The following is a 16,117-nucleotide window of genomic DNA, read 5'->3' as shown; positions in this document are numbered from 1 at the left end:
TCCACCGCAATACTGTTAATCTCCAGTGACCTCTGGCAGTCATCCAAAGTCCACCTGCTGGCCTCCTCATTACTATGTTGCCCAATGTGTGTGTTAGCAGCACCATGCCACCACCCCTGAGGAAATGGGGTAGCTTGACCTGCTGTTCCTCCAGTCTCTTTTGAGGGGTCTCTGGTACTGGCCGCTGCATACCACTTCCGCCACAGCGGTACCTCTGGTTTTGTTGCTGAATTAATCCAGTTCTTCATCAAACCTGTGTCGTTTTGTGGAATAAAATACAGTTTCAGAGGCATTGTATAGGTGCCCCGTTCATATATCAGGTTTCCAGCAACCTTAATCTCAAGGGAGCATGAAACCAATCTTTTTTTCAATAGTTCTGCTGTGCTTTATGCACGCTTGCAGTGCATGTGCTTTGCATGGAAAAGATTTATCTGTATGCCAGTGATTTCTGGAATGGCTGTTTCACTGACCCCTCAAGTTTCTTGTTGATTCATTGAATTCCTCACATGCACTTTTTTCCTTTTATGTTGTTTTCTATGGCTTAATATTCTGTTCACTTGTAGGAGCTACTCTCCATTTATTTCTTGTTTTTTTTTTGATATGAAACTAAAATTTATTAAAATAGTAGGCCGGACTCCATTTATTTCTTGTTGATAAAATATAGGTTGGTGTGAGCTTTTTCTTGTCGCACGACGGTCTAGTTTATCTTTTTTAAATCTTCTTATATGTAATCAGTATTTTCTTAAATTTATGGACTAGTCCTAAATCTACTTATGTCCTATACATGCTTTTTTGAGTTGAAGCTTCCTTTTGGTCCTTTAGAAATAAAGTTTATTTAGTAGTCTCCGATGCTCTCTTATTTTGATATTTGTTGCAGACAACCATAATGTGTTGACTGTTGCTAGTTTGTGGGCACCTGTTATGGCTGTGAGTATTCCATCCTCTTTCTTAAATGTTCAAATTTTTCAGAGAGTTCATTTGTTTACTTTGTGAAGGAATTCCTCGCAACATACATGTGACAGCTCAATTAATGAGAAACATATATATGTTCCAGTCATTTCGATATGATAAACTGTTATTGCTTGGTATCTATAGTGGAGATTGCAATGTGAGTTGAGCATATGTAAATGTTAACTCTATTATTCATTGTTATATACATATTTGAGTCAAAGAAAATATATTGTGTGAGGGAAAAAAACCAATATTTTAGGCTTACTATTCAGTTTATACCTCGAGATATAAAGTTCTTCTCAGACGACATCTTTTGATTCTTAGTGAACATCTTTTGAGAAATTTGTTTGGCATCACGTTTTGGAATATTGTTTATTCAATGAACCACGCTGTTCATGCGTGAAATCATTTTCTTACAATAACTACTATTTTTTTTATAATATCTTTTTCAACAAGCATAGCAAATCACTGCACAATATCTTTGTTTATAAATTTAACTTTGTTTAAAAAATTCTCGAAACATGTTTGCACAACTGAACAAGTATTTCAAACGAAATAATTGTGAACCAATATTGTGACCTAAATAGATATAGGATGCATTTATATTATGAATAGTTCTGATACAACTAGGTAACTTAGAAAATAGTTTTCAAAAATATCAAAAAAGAAAACTATCTATAAGAAAGGGAAACTTGTTAAATGAGCATAAATCTTTTTTTTTTTTTTTGATAAGAAACATAACAATATTATTAATATTAAAATTTTACATTACAAGAAGTGGACTAGTGGTAAAGTACTCTTAAGATATCAGTGATGTTGGAAGAGTAATATTTTCATGTCCACTGCAAGATCAATTTTGTAAGTAGTATCACCATTCATCTTGAGAATTCCGAAAGGACTAATTTTCTCGTCCTTGAGCTTTTTTTGAATGCCAACGGGAATTCTGCTCTTTTACAAATATACATTCGCCAAATCTACCTTGTTTAAAATCTTCTCATGCATATGCTTTTTCGCTGCTCACTTCTACCAATAATTAGCCTCAAGATTACTCCACACTTTGTTATGAATCCACTGCATCATAATTATCATCGACAGGAAGAAGACAAATCAGTTCCGTAGTTCACTTTGAAGCATTAGTGTAGACACCTTAGAAAGTGTCTTTTTGGTAGAACTATTTGGCACACCATTGAATCTGTAGAAAGATGGCATCCCATTACTTCAATTTGGCACTACAATCAGCCCAAAAATATATTTCCAAGCGTACTATTAGCCACAATCACCATTACATGGTGCATTATCTCTGATGGAAGCTCCAGCAGTAAAGTGTACTGAAATTGTCCTTTCTGTCAACTCCTGTCAATACTGTTTAGTCTGAAAAACGAATTCTTAATATTTCTGTTAGGTTTGACTTCCTTGGCCTTTGATTTTCATTTTCTCCACTCAACATAAATATTTCACTATTAGTTGCAAGTCAAATTCCATTCATTTGCACGTGCTTGGTCCTAAGCCTTTTTCGCAACTTTTACGACATTTTTATGTTTTTTAATGGTAGTTATGATCACTTGTTATATTTCTTGTGATCAGTCTCTCTCTTCCATGACCATTGAATCTGCAGATTTATCTCATGGATATTCATATCTGGTATACTCTACTGTCTGCAATTTATGGTGCTGTGATGGGTGCAAGGGGTCGATTAGGGGAGGTAAAAATTTGATTATGTGCCAACTCTAGTGGAGTCATATATGTTTATTGAGAGTTTCATATGCAGATTCGTTCAGTTGAAATGATGCACAAACGATTTGTAAGTTTTCCAGAAGTATTTGTGAGGAATATGGTATCTCAACAAATCAAAAGGTGAATTTAACAATCTCATCTGTAATTGAAAATGCTAAACTGGTTAATATTTTGTTCATAACTTTTTAATGATGAGGAAAATCATGGTTTCCAGGATTCCTTTTGAGAGACAAGCATCACAGGTTAGGGTTCTTTTTTATTTCCTTTTTTCCAAATATTAATGTGTTCTTTGTTTCAATTGGATCCAGTTTTAATGTCGATGAATGATTTTGTTGTTTTGTCTGGCTTTAAGTATTTCTTTTGGTCTAGAATCCAGAAGATGTGAAATACCAAATTTGGCCGTTTACAGTTGTTGACTTGATACTGTCTTCTTTCTCCACAAATTTCAATATTTGACAGCAGTTCTGAAAAGTTCTATATGGTATCTCTATGACAGTACATTTTTTTATAAATATTTGTTCCTTTGAAGCACCAGTTTTCCTATTATCTGAATTTGAGTGAAACTGATAGTAGTTGTATAATGAGTTTTTTTGATAAGAAACAATATTATATTGATTAATAAATTTAGTTACAAAAAGAGAACCAGAGGTCCACATAAGACGAAGTGTATTGCCCGAGTCCTTTCTCACCCTTAAATTTACCTCTAGGCCTTCCATTAATAAGAATTGGGAATGAAACGGTAGAAACACAACCCCGAATCCACTTACGCCACATCGCTCCACGCTTCCTCACAAGTAAATAAACTGAAATCCACCGGAGATAAACAACAATATAAATTTTGATGGATAAGATTGATGAATCAAGTCAAGAATCGTACAACCTGAAGTTTAATAGTTTTTTTTTTGATAAGAAACTTAATATATTAAAGAATTAACTGTTAGTTTCAAACAGCGGATAAGTAATCCGCAATATCTAACTAGAAATCTCGAAATTAAAATCCATCTTCATCACGACTCAATCGAAAACAAAATTCCAATCCCTGTTTAAGTCTGACACACTGAGATGTTTATATTTCGGCTGTAACATCATCCAGCTCGCAACTTCGAATTTGACTTTGTCCCATAGTTCTAGGACCAAAACCTCGTTTTCTTCAAATATTCTTGAATTCCTCTCCAACCAAATGGACCACAATACGCAATGTACGACTATAAACCAGAATCTTAAATGTTTCCTCCCTTTCGGCAAGCTCGGTTCCACAACAAACATATCCTTTGACTTATCAGGTACAGCCCAAACCAAAGCCAAAGCCTTGAAATCCTTGTGCCAAATCTGTGAGGAGAAATCACAATGAAGTAGTAAATGATCTTGACTCTCCCCATTCCTTCTACATAAACAACACCAGTTAGGCATAATACACACGATGGCCATCTTCTTTGCATCTCATCACAAGTCTGCAACTTCTCCAACGCCACAATCCACGAAAATACTTGCACCTTTGGCGGGACAGCTATTTTCCAGATTTTTGAAAAATAAATGAAAGGAGTAGGAGTCGTAGAAGAAAAGAAAGAATTATAGAAAGATTTAACAATAAACAGCCCCGAAGAATCCCCCAACCACACTCTATAATCCTCTATACCCCTCTCCAAACGAACATTCTGTAGAACCCGAATAGTTCGGCGAACTCACTCTCTTCTCTCTCATACAAATTCTTTCTAAACCGGACATCCCATTGAAGGAGAGAATTACCACTGCTAATGACGACCTCAAGAAAACTCATTATAGGTTTGTTTCTTAAACTGGAAATCTGAAATAAGGAAGGGAAACGTAGAAAAAACAGAGTACCCCCAACCCACTCATCCTCCCAAAACTGAATAAGATTACCTTCTCTAAGCACTCCCCTAACCAACCGATGAAGAGCCAGGAACGATCTTGAAATACCTTTCCATGGGCTTCTGTAAGTCGAACACCCCGCCAACCCCAAATCCCAACCATTATCATGCAAACCATATAAGCTTTTAATAACTTTCTTCCACATACTCTCCGTATTCGCTGAACGTCTCCACCACCATTTACCAAGAAGTGCTAAATTTCTTAGACGGATATTTCCCAACCCCAAGGCCCCTTTGTCCATAGGTTTGCACACTTGATCCCATCCTACTACATGGCAATGCATCTCACCATCAGCCCCATCCCACAAGAAGTTCTCATCAATCTTTCCATAATAGTCCCCACCTTATTCGGCACTTTGAAAATCGACATAAAGTAAGAAGGCAAGGCACTCAAAACAGCCTTAATCAGTGTAAGTCGACCCCCCCTTGATAAGAAAGATTTTTTCCAGCTTGATAATTTTTTTAGCCATTTTGGATAAAACAGGTTCCTAGAACTCCATAGACAGGATTCCCTCCCAAGGGAACTCCTAGATATTTAAATGGGAAATTACCTTTGCTACACCCGATGTTAAGTGCCATATCATCTGTATCCTCATCAGCCCCACCACCAAACTTTTGTCCAAATTAATCTTAAGGCCCGACAACAAACCAAACCTTTTAATGATATTTACAATTTCCAACAGATGCTGTTTTGATTGTGCGAAAAATAGTGTGTCATTTGCAAATTGTAGGTGAGAGATTTGTTCTTTTAGTCTCCCCACCTCGAGCCCTCGAATTAAATCATCCTCCTTAGCTTTGTCAACCATTCTTCCCAAGACATCAACTACCAAGTTAAAAAGAAATGGTGAGAGTGGATCGCCTTGTCTAAGTCCTCTCTCTCCTTTGATCTTACCCCGCGGCCTTCCATTAATAAAAATCGAGTAGGAAACACTCGAAACACACCCCAATATCCACTTCCTCCACCTCATACAATCTCCTGTAGAATCCCAATATTTCCTCTTCAATAATTCTTTCGTCAGTGACCCTCGATCCATCCTCCAACTCCACCATTTCAATCAAAGTTTTGTTTCTTCTGTTCGTCAATAACGAATGGAAAAATTTCGAATTATAATCCCCGCCCTCATCCAATTGAGTTTCCCTTTTTGACACTGCATTTGCGCTCTTCTAAGCATGATTGTTTCCATCTGGCCTTTTAATTTTATTCTTTCCTCTTTAAGGGAATCAGACCACCTCCTCGACCCCTCTATATCATCCAACCTTTGAATGTCCCTGGTCAAGTCCCTTATTTTAATCCCCACATCACCGAACACCTCTTTGTTCCATGTAGATATCTCAACTTTGATCTTTTTTAGTTTTTGCATGAATTTGTAACCCTCCCACCCTAGATATAACCCAGTATTCCACCAGTCCTTAACCAATTCTTTGAACTTAGGATGTGTCAACCAAACATTTTCGAACCTAAAAGGTGTCGGGCCCCAACGCAATTTATTTGTGTCAAACAAAACCAGACTGTGATCAGATGTGATTTTTGGCAAAACCCGTTGTCTGTAGTTTGGGGTAATTCTTTCCAGCCCTTTGTAATGAGAAATCTGTCAAGACGACAACAAATCGGATCCGCTCTAAAATTGGACCATGTGTATTTGGCATTTAACAGTGGTGGATCGATTAGTTGTAATTCCTCTATCAATCTATCAAAACATCTCATGCTCGTGGTCATGGAATGACTATTCAGTTTCTCGCCAATGTTCCTTACCACATTAAAGTCTCCTCCCAAACTTCAGACTTGTGATATGATACAAAGAAGATGGCCAATATGTGTCCTACGTCCTATTTGGTGTTGTCTATGTCGTTGTGCCGAAGAGAATCAAGATCACTTGCTCCTACACTGTAATTACAGCTCACACATTTGGACTAAGGCGTTCAGGGAATTGAATATGATGTGGGTAATGCCGGCAAGGTCTAAGGAGATGTACACACTTGAACCAAGTTTACGTAATGGAAGTAAAAATCTTCGGTTCTGGTATACTATCGTTCATTGCATTTTCTGGTCGCTTTGGATGGAGAGGAATAACAGAGTTTTCCAAGACACGGAGGAGACGGTCGAAGAGCTATGGGACAAAATTAAATTTAGAGTGGCAAGTTGGGCGAACTTACAGAAAGATTATAAGCACCTAAGTGTATCGGAATTATATAGGGACTGGAATTTTGTTTTTGATTAATATCGAAGTAGTGGTGGCTAGTACCTTTCCCTTAGCGGATATCTTATCCGCATAATGTACTGTAAACACTAATGTATTAATAAAATTTGTTTCTTATCAAAAAAAAAAAATGTCTCCTCCCAAACACCAATTATCACCACATATCGAATTCAACCCTGCTAGTTCATCCCAGAAATTCTCTCTCTCGGCTTAACAGGGCTGTAAATTGCCGAGAACCACCATTTGACTTCGTCATTCCCACAAATTTCAATGGACACCGAAAATTCTCCTATCAAATTATCTCCCACTGCCACAATTCTAGGATCCCACATTACCAGGATTCCCCCTGCTCTTCCCACCGATGGTAAACAAACCCATTCAACAAATCTCGATTTCCATATACTAGCCACAAATTTCCTATCCACCCTATCTCTTTTGGTTTCCAATATCACGACAATATCTGGTTTTTCAATGCGTAGAACACTCCTGATTACTTCTCTCCTAGCTGCTGCCCCTACACCACGAATATTCCAGGATAAGATTTTCATAATGAAACCATGGTTCCCTTAGATGTTGATCCTCTCTCATAGTTGATACCACAAATAAGCCTTTGAAGTTCTCTACTCAAGTTACCATTCAGCTTCTTGTCCCCTTTCCCACGACTTACATTGATGTCTTCCCCCTCTTCTGCAAAACCCGACTTGCAACTGTAACCCATCGGAGGCCGGCCCATTGAACTTTTCATTGTCAGTGCCCGGCCTATCATCGGTCTTTTGTACCGCCCTCCTAATAAACCACTAGACAGCCCCAAAGCAGAGAAAGAGGCTGGAAGGATACAATGAAGATTGAAAGAATGATTTAAAAAAGAGGAGTGAAATCCAGAAAATACCTGTCCCACGTCAGAACTCATATTTACCGTTACTTGTTGCATGTTGGAATCCACAGGTTTTTTCATTGGTGAGAACAATTCTGCCAAATCCTCAAAATCTTCTTCCGTTGCAGCCGATTTCTCCGATCGAATCGAATTTTGGCTATCCGTTTCTGAGGATATCATCTCGGCCTCCCACAGATCCTCTATTGAACCATCAAAATCGTTTTCTTCACTGCCATCCAAATCGCATAAAAATTTAGTTGGACTGTTAATACCTTGGATGTGGATCTCCTGGGTACAAGATTGTTGCCTATTCTCAGACTGTAATCTCTTAGATCTTCTGTAGTACGTTTTCCCAAACTTAGGCAAAGATTTTTTAGTACTAGCAACACCTTCTACACTTTCCCGCCCCTTCGTCGGCGACATATTCATGGAACTGATCTGCACATTCTGGAATCTTATTTGATCTTTAGGAACAACTCGCGAAAGAATTTTGATAACCTTGTTACTAGCGCTCGAACACGGTTCAGCACTCTTTTTTGTGGGTGAGACTTGTTTTTCCTCCCTAGTTGAATCAGCCTTCTTTTCATCCATCTGCTCATAGATAATAGCCGTATCAGGTTGCATCTCCATTGACTCTTTGACTACTGGTTGAACTGATGCACAAATGTTTTCTTGATTTCCTTGACTGTGGCCTCCTCTGATTCCTTGGTCAAGGGATTGTACCCTGCGTATATTATTATTACCCCACCCTGCCAATGTTCTCTTACCATTCACCACGACTTGAGCATACGTAAGATTTTCATACTGATGATAAGCTATATGGTCAAAAGTTTCTACCCTTATGCTTATTACTGTCATTTCACCTTGAAGTGGAATTTGCATTCTGCTCTGTATGAACCCTCCTTCAGTACCTTTCACCCTAATTCTAGCTGCACCGAGATCACTGACTGATAAAGTTTCATCATTGATTTCCATCAACCCTCCACATTTGTCCCCAATAATTTTGAAGATATCCGGCCTCCATAAATTCCATGGTAACCCATAAATGCTAATCCAGCTATTGCAGCAATTCTCAACAATATAAGCCGAGTTAATATTTTTCCTCCATCCCTCAAAGTCCAGCGAAATCCCTTTATCGAAAAATCCTCGTTTCAACTTCAGATAAAAGGAGACCTCAGCTGTATTAGAAGGCCACCAGACTGCTCGAAATAGAATTACTTTCTCATTAGTACATTTCCCAAGAGCCTCTTGGATGTCTCCCCATGAAGTGATTACCCTTCTTTTGGTAACTATAAGAGCTTCTTCCCACTTTCTTCCTGCATTTGAAATTCCTCTGTCTTCAGAATACATCTTCCCCTGTCGACGTTGTTCCCTCTGAACCATTCTACCTTCATACTTGTCTCTGCCGAATTTCCTTTTGTTTGGACCAAGAACCCCTGTAGAGCTATCTCTGTTATAATACCCCGTCCTCATCTTCCCCAAAACAGTAGCAATATTTCTCCATCCCACAGATTTGATACCACTGGGCACGATAGTAGATAGCTTCCTACCTTGTTGACTGTATTTAGATAGTTCCAGATATCTGCCACGCTTATTAGAGAAAAGCTGTAGCGTGAACACCGCATGCCGACCTCTTAATCTAAAGAAAGGCTGTTCAGACTGTGAAGAATTAATGGCATCTAAGAATCTTAGTTGAATCCAGTGGGCCTCCTCTCGACCAAAGTCCAGCATGTAACACAAGTTCCTTATTCTTTCGGACCACCAAATCGATCCTCCTCCATTCGCCAATCTCAATCCTAATCACTTCATCTCGACAACCAGACCTAAAATCCGATGGCCCAATAGGAAATTCCTTACGGTTTCTGAGATACATCTTCGAAACTAACCCCACAACGACGCGAAATGGAGAAAGCAAAGAAAGCTTCTAAACAGTCCGATCTGAACTCGTCGAACTCCGAAGGAAAAGAAACTGGCTGATTAATGCAAGGAGTGAAGCATCATCAAAATGAACGCGAAAAAATGTGAAGAAAGATATGAAAGGCTAACTCGCCGACGGCTGACGGCCGGCGCCGGAGAAAGATATCCGATGCGAGCGACTGATCTCAGGCTTGGAAACTGATAATAGACCTGAGAAGGAGCCCGGTTGAGCGAAGGGTAGGAGAGAGGGAGAACATTTCAAAAAATTCTTACTAAAGACCTAACCAAATTTATTTTCAAAATCCTGAAGTTTAATAGTAGTCTTTCCATCTTGCTTCACCATGCGTATTTTAAGATCTACACTAATTGTGCTGATGTAACTGTCCAAGTTTGAATCATCTATTAAGAAGTTGTGATTCAATTCAGCGATTCGACAGCTCTGATGTCGGAATATTCTCCTTCCGACAGACGGCGATCGACGGAGATTGAGAATTGTCACCGGAGTATTTGACAACACTGGTTGACGCTGAGGAGGTTAATGAGCTTGAACTTCAAGCATCTTTAATAAAGTAAAGCGTGTTTCATGTTTGTGAAATACTCCAATGTTTTTGTTCATTCTATTTTGACTAATTTGCCATAATTTGAGTGAGAATATGGCTTCACAGAAAGCTGGATCTTCCTTCCTATAAGAAAGAGATACTTCCATTTGTGTGGTTTCTAAATATATCCATTTTTTCCTTCTCTCCTAAGATTCTTCTTTAATCCCAATTTCTGGAGAAAGTTTCCTACTTCATTACCTTGACTTGGGACAAAATTTTCTGCTCATTCCTTCATAAGTTTTGTCAATACAATCTTTTTGAAATCTTACTTTTGATAAAAGATATTTCTGCTGATCAGGATCAAAAAACCTAGTGAGAGAATTTTTCAAAATGCTCTCCCACTCTTTCCCCTTCCTCGGTTTCTCAGATCAATCTTCCTTCATCTTCTTTATCTCCTAACTTCTGCTGATCGTCTCGTTTCTTATTTTCCGGCGCCGGTCGCCGGTCTCCGGCGTCCAATTTTTTCTTTTCCTTTCCTCTTTTCGTTTCTTTCCATTCCTCCAGCTTCTTTTCCGAGAGCCTTTTAGCTTCTTTCTCGAGATTACCCTCTCTCTTCTCCGAGGTTTTCTCATTGTTGTCAAACATGTATCGTTCGTTCGCTTCATCGTTCGGAAGTAAGGACTGTGATGAAAATGTGTTCATTGAACACAAAATTTTTACGATGCGGCTGGGATTTGGGGGCAATTCCGTTTGGTGGGAAGAACGAACCAGAAAGGAGTTATATGATGGACTTTGACCGTGAGGAGGCACGATGGTTAAGCAAGCGCTTTCATGATCTGGGCAAGTACCCCTCTTCTTCGGCCGCCTCTCATCATTTCAGAGGTCGCGACTCGGTTTTCACGTTGCAAAAATTTGAAAACAAAAGGGGTAGCTTTATTGAGATTTCTAAGTTCAAGCCACAAGGAAAAAAACAATATACAATTGTGCCCAGTGGATACTGCTCAGGGGGATGGCTGAAGATAGCTCATACGTTGGAAAAACTCTTGGCAGGAAAATCACAGAGTAATGGCCTTAATCCGAGGTCACATCGCGTCATACAACCACCGAGATCTAAGGTCCTTTTTCAAGATGACAGAGAATCAGCGAGGGATGGTAATACAAAGAAGATGCCTGACATGAATATAAAGGAGTTGAAATGGCTTGAAGCAGTTGTGATCACGAAGTGCGAGGCTAATGTCTCTTGGGATAAGATTCAAAATGTTATTCAGAAAACAGCCAAGAAGAAGGTCAAGGTTTTCCCATTTCAAGCAAATAAGGCGGTGTGGTGGCCATCAAATGCAGAAGATTTCGATTTTTTTACTAAGTTGAGAAGGGGTTTTTTCGATCACGGGATTGTCTTGGATTTCGAAGCTTGGAGAATGGATATAAACACGGAAGACAGGGACTTCAAATGTTGCAACAGCTGGATCTTAATTCATGGGCTGCCGTGGAATTGCTGGAATCATGACAACTTCAATCTCATAGGGGAGCTTTGTGGTGGCTTGCTGGATATCCATGAAGATACTAGACTCTTCCGTAATTTGGAGGCGGCAAAGATTAAGGTTAAAGGTGTTGAGGGAGGTTTCATCAAGGAAAGATTGCTGTTACATCTGGAAGGGAAGGAAAGACAGATTCGAATTCAAGTGCAATCCTTTGATCTGGGGGCTTATGAGAATTATCAGAGACAAACATATGCACAGGTTGTGGTTAAAGGCAAGAGGACGGTGGCGGGATGGGGGAACAAAAATACTCTGCAGTGGAAAGTTATTAACAAGGGGGCTAAGGAAAATCCACCAATAGATGCCAAAGAGATGAACGCCTCTGGAAATCATACAAGTACGACTGAAACAAGTGTTGAAAGGCATCAGGGTCATGATTCTGGGTACAAAAGTGTGGAAACAAACGGCTCTTTCAAATCTAAGGCTCAGCACAAGAACTCAGGGGCTTCCAAAGACAACGCAACTGCTTCTAATGCAGCCAAAGTGCACAAAATATTAACAAATATTACTCCTAAGGTTGCTGAAGTTTTCAGAAAATCTCCGGTCCATTCGATGACGATTGACAACATTGTGGAAGCGCAAAATGGGGAGAACAAGGGTATCAACAATCAATTACTGCCTCCAGTTTGGAAAGTGTACTGCAGGAAAAAATCAAGAAGGAACGATCTGCCGGAAATGGGCCACGCTTTTGAAAGAAAGTGCGATTCAACATACGGAATAGGTGTTGACAGTGAGCATGAGGGGCTTTACGACTCAGACGACGGAGAAAATTTGAAGCTAGTTGACTCAGGAGCTGACTTGTTCGATAATGAATCAAACTCAGAAGATGACGCTTGCAAAGGAATGTTGCAGCCCAATGAAGCCTTTCAAGTCGTAGATCAGGAAGTTTCAATCAAGGATCTATTCAAAACACCGAAGAGGCTGGAGGATTACGCAGTGCCCAATTCACCTGACAATGACATCTCTACTGAGGGACAGGTATCAACCAACTCCTCTAATTCTTTTTCCAATCAATCCTCCATGCGCAAATCTCTTCTACACTCTTCTCCAGTTTTGGGATTGTCTAGTGGTCCTCTAGGAAGTAATGGGAAGTTTTTAGATGAATTGCCGGGCAAGGGACAAGAAATCGTCCATGGGTGTTTATCGGTAAGGGCAGCGGGTGATAACAAGGAGGTGCTGTTTGAGTTGGAGGGAATCAATCATGGTGATCAGGACAATGTTCACACAGTACTGTTGGAGAGGGAGCTAACTAGAATGGGTTCTGGTGTTGCAGACGACTCAGCTTCGTCCTTGAGGGATAAAGAGGTTCCTCCATGAAAATCATCACTTGGAATATTAGGGGAGGGGGGGACTCGAAAAAAAGGGAAATGGTTCGCAGCTTGATACGGAAAGAAAGGCCGGAAATTGTCGTAATTCAGGAAACAAAAAAAGAAATAGTCGATAGGTGGTTCGTTGCAAGTTTGTGGAAGCACAGGTTTGTTGATTGGGTTTACCTGCCTTCGGAAGGCCGGGCGGGAGGAATTTTAGTAATGTGGGATCCGAGGGTAGTGGTGGTTAATGATAACTTGATAGGTGAATTCTCGGTTTCTATTCGGATTTTTGTAAATGACACAACCAGTTGGTGGTTCTCGGCGATCTACGGACCGGTGAAGCCAACGGCCAGGGAGAATTTTTGGGACGAGTTGGCTGGTTTGAGTGCTATTTGTGGGGACAATTGGTGTTTGGGAGGTGATTTCAATGTAGTAAGGAACACGGGAGAGGAAAAAAACAGCACTTCAACAACAACGAGTATGCTTTGTTTTGATAAATTAATAGGTGAACTGGGCTTGCATGATCCGCCACTTCTCAACGGTAAATACACATGGTCAAATTTCAGAGTTTCACCAATATGTTGCCGTTTAGACAGAATTCTATTCACAAACGGTTGGAGGGAATTATTTCCTAATTTCAGACAAACGGTGCTTCCAAGGATAACATCGGATCATTGCCCGGTGTCTTTTGACACAACTAAGGCGAAATGGGGTCCAACCCCTTTCAGATTCGAGAATGTATGACTATCTCACAACAAATTCAAAGACCTAATTCAAGTTTGGTGGCACGGTAGGGCTTATCATGGTTGGGAAGGATACAAATTCATGTGCAAGCTGAAAAAGTTGAAAGGCGATTTGGTCGTATGGAACAGAGATGTTTTCGGTAATTTGGATGCAAATATTGGAGAGTTGACTGCTAGGATAAAACTTTTGGATGAGGTAGAAGCCAGTGGAACATGGTCCGAAAACTCTAGGCTGGAAAGAAGAAATCTTAAATGTGAACTGGAACACGTGAGTTTTAAAAAACTACAAATGGAAAACCAAAAAGCCAAAATGAGATGGGCGAGGGAAGGTGACCAGAATACAAAATTTTTCCATTCCTTGTTAACAAATAGAATAAACAAGTCGGTCATAGATAAGCTGGAATTGGACGACGAATCTGTAATTGTGGATGAGAATCAAATCGAGGATAACATTATCAAATTCTACACCCATCTTTACAAACGATCAGAGGGGGTTGAGGGTCACTTGGATGGATTGGAATGGAGCCCTTTGGATAGGTCCGAGGCACTGGAATTGGAGAATCCTTTCTCGGAGATTGAAATCAAAAAGGCCGTATTTGACAGTGATGGGAACAAAGCTCCGGGTCCGGACGGTTTCACGTTAGCTTTCTTTCAAAAAAATTGGGAATTATTGAAGGGGGATTTGTTGAAAGTCTTTGAGGAGTTTTTCGAGGGGGGCGTGGTAAATGGCATCACGAATGAGACTTACATTTGTCTCATACCGAAAAAGCAAGACGCGATTAGGGTGAAAGACTTCCGGCCGATAAGTTTGATAACAAGCTTGTATAAGATTTTGGCAAAAGTGTTGACTAATAGATTAAAGAAAGTCTTGAGGAGTACGATCGCCGAGAACCAATGTGCATTTATAAAAGGGAGACAGATTTTGGATTGCAGCCTTGTAGCAAATGAGGTGGTGGAGGAGTACCGCAAAAGAAATATGAGGGGATGGGTATTCAAGGTGGACTTCGAAAAGGCGTATGATAACATCGACTGGCATTTTCTTGACTTCGTGCTACAAAAAAAGGGATTCGGAGATAGATGGCGGAAGTGGATTCGTGGGTGTGTGTCAAATGTCTCGTTCTCAATTTTTATCAATGGCAGACCGAGGGGGAAGATTAAAGGAGAAAGAGGAATCCGTCAAGGTTGTCCATTATCGCCTTTTCTCTTTAACTTGGTTGTGGATGTTTTGGGAAGGATGGTAGACAAGGCTTAGGATTCAAACGAGGTGAGAGGTCTAGTAGTGGGAAAAGGGAAAATTGAGATATCTCATATCCAATTTGCGGATGACACATTGTTCATGGTTCAAACGAAGGCTCATGTCATTGCACTTGTGGAATTACTCAAATCATTTGCGAAAAATTCTGGTCTCAACATCAATTTTCAGAAAAGTGTCATTTTGGGCATTAATATTGAAAAAGAGAAAGTGGTACAGTTGGCTCAAAACATTGGCTGCAAACCTCACGACTGGCCCATCGTGTATCTAGGGGTACCTTTGGGAGGTAGGCCTACGCCTTTCGATTTTTGGGAACCAGTCCTATCAAAAATGTCAAAAAAGTTATCTAGTTGGAAGAAAGCATTTTTGTCAAGAGGGGGACGCCTAACACTCATAAAATCAGTTCTTTGTGCTTTGCCTTCCTATTACATGTCTTTGTTCAAGGTCCCAACAAAGGTGGCAAAAATCATGGAAAAAATCATGCGTGATTTCCTTTGGGATGGATTAGACGGGGAAAAACAGTGTCATCTTGTGAGATGGGATCAGGTTTGTAAACCAAAAGACCGAGGAGGATTGGGTTTGGGAAGTATCGTTGTGAGGAATAGAGCATTGCTAGGAAAATGGTGGTGGAGAGGAACAAAGGAGAAGGAGACTTTGTGGAGGAAGGTGATAAAGAGCATTTACGGCCTTCAAGAGAATGAGTGGGATTTGGGTTTGGCCAAGAATGCCACTTTTAGATGCCCATGGAAATTCATTTCTCGTACCTTCCCGGCAATTCAACTAATGTGGGGTTCGGTTTTGAGAGGGGGTAATTACATAAGATTTTGGGAGGACGTGTGGGGGGGCGGGGAAACTCCATTCAATGTTCGTTTCGCTTCTTTGTATCGCATTTGTACTTTGACAAACAAACCTATTTTGAGTTTCTTAGAAGTTGTCAGTCACCAGGATAGACAAACATATCGATGGGATGTATGTTTTAGGAGAAACCTAAACGACCGAGAGTTGGAAGAGTTTGTTACTCTTCAGGACGTGTTAGATACAGTTAGGATTCAGCTAGGCGTCGAAGATTACAGGGTTTGGTTGGGGGAGTTTACGGGTGTGTTCAGTGTCAAATCATTTTACGACTCTTTTTTTCCTACCCAACTGTTTCCTGCTTTTCCAAGCTACAATCA

General features: G+C 40.1%; 1 protein-coding gene across 2 annotated transcripts in view; it reads left to right on the top strand.

Moving 5' to 3' along the window:
• LOC140820795 (callose synthase 10-like) overlaps positions 1-16,117 on the top strand; it is a 59,948-nt gene that overhangs the window by 25,033 nt on the left and 18,798 nt on the right. For both annotated transcript variants that reach the window (XR_012115586.1, XM_073181131.1), the window contains exons 20-23: positions 878-927; positions 2,567-2,653; positions 2,720-2,805; positions 2,900-2,927. Coding sequence is in view for 1 of the 2 variants with exons in the window: in XM_073181131.1 (XP_073037232.1) it covers positions 878-927; positions 2,567-2,653; positions 2,720-2,805; positions 2,900-2,927 (251 nt within the window). In the remaining variant the exon portion in view is untranslated. The remainder of the gene's footprint in view (positions 1-877; positions 928-2,566; positions 2,654-2,719; positions 2,806-2,899; positions 2,928-16,117) is intronic.

Source organism: Primulina eburnea, unplaced genomic scaffold (genome assembly GCF_022965805.1).
Source record: "Primulina eburnea isolate SZY01 unplaced genomic scaffold, ASM2296580v1 ctg1459_ERROPOS7100000, whole genome shotgun sequence".
Taxonomy (NCBI): Eukaryota; Viridiplantae; Streptophyta; class Magnoliopsida; order Lamiales; family Gesneriaceae; genus Primulina; species Primulina eburnea.
Note: the sequence above shows the minus strand (reverse complement) of the source record. Positions and strands in the feature narration are given on the sequence as shown.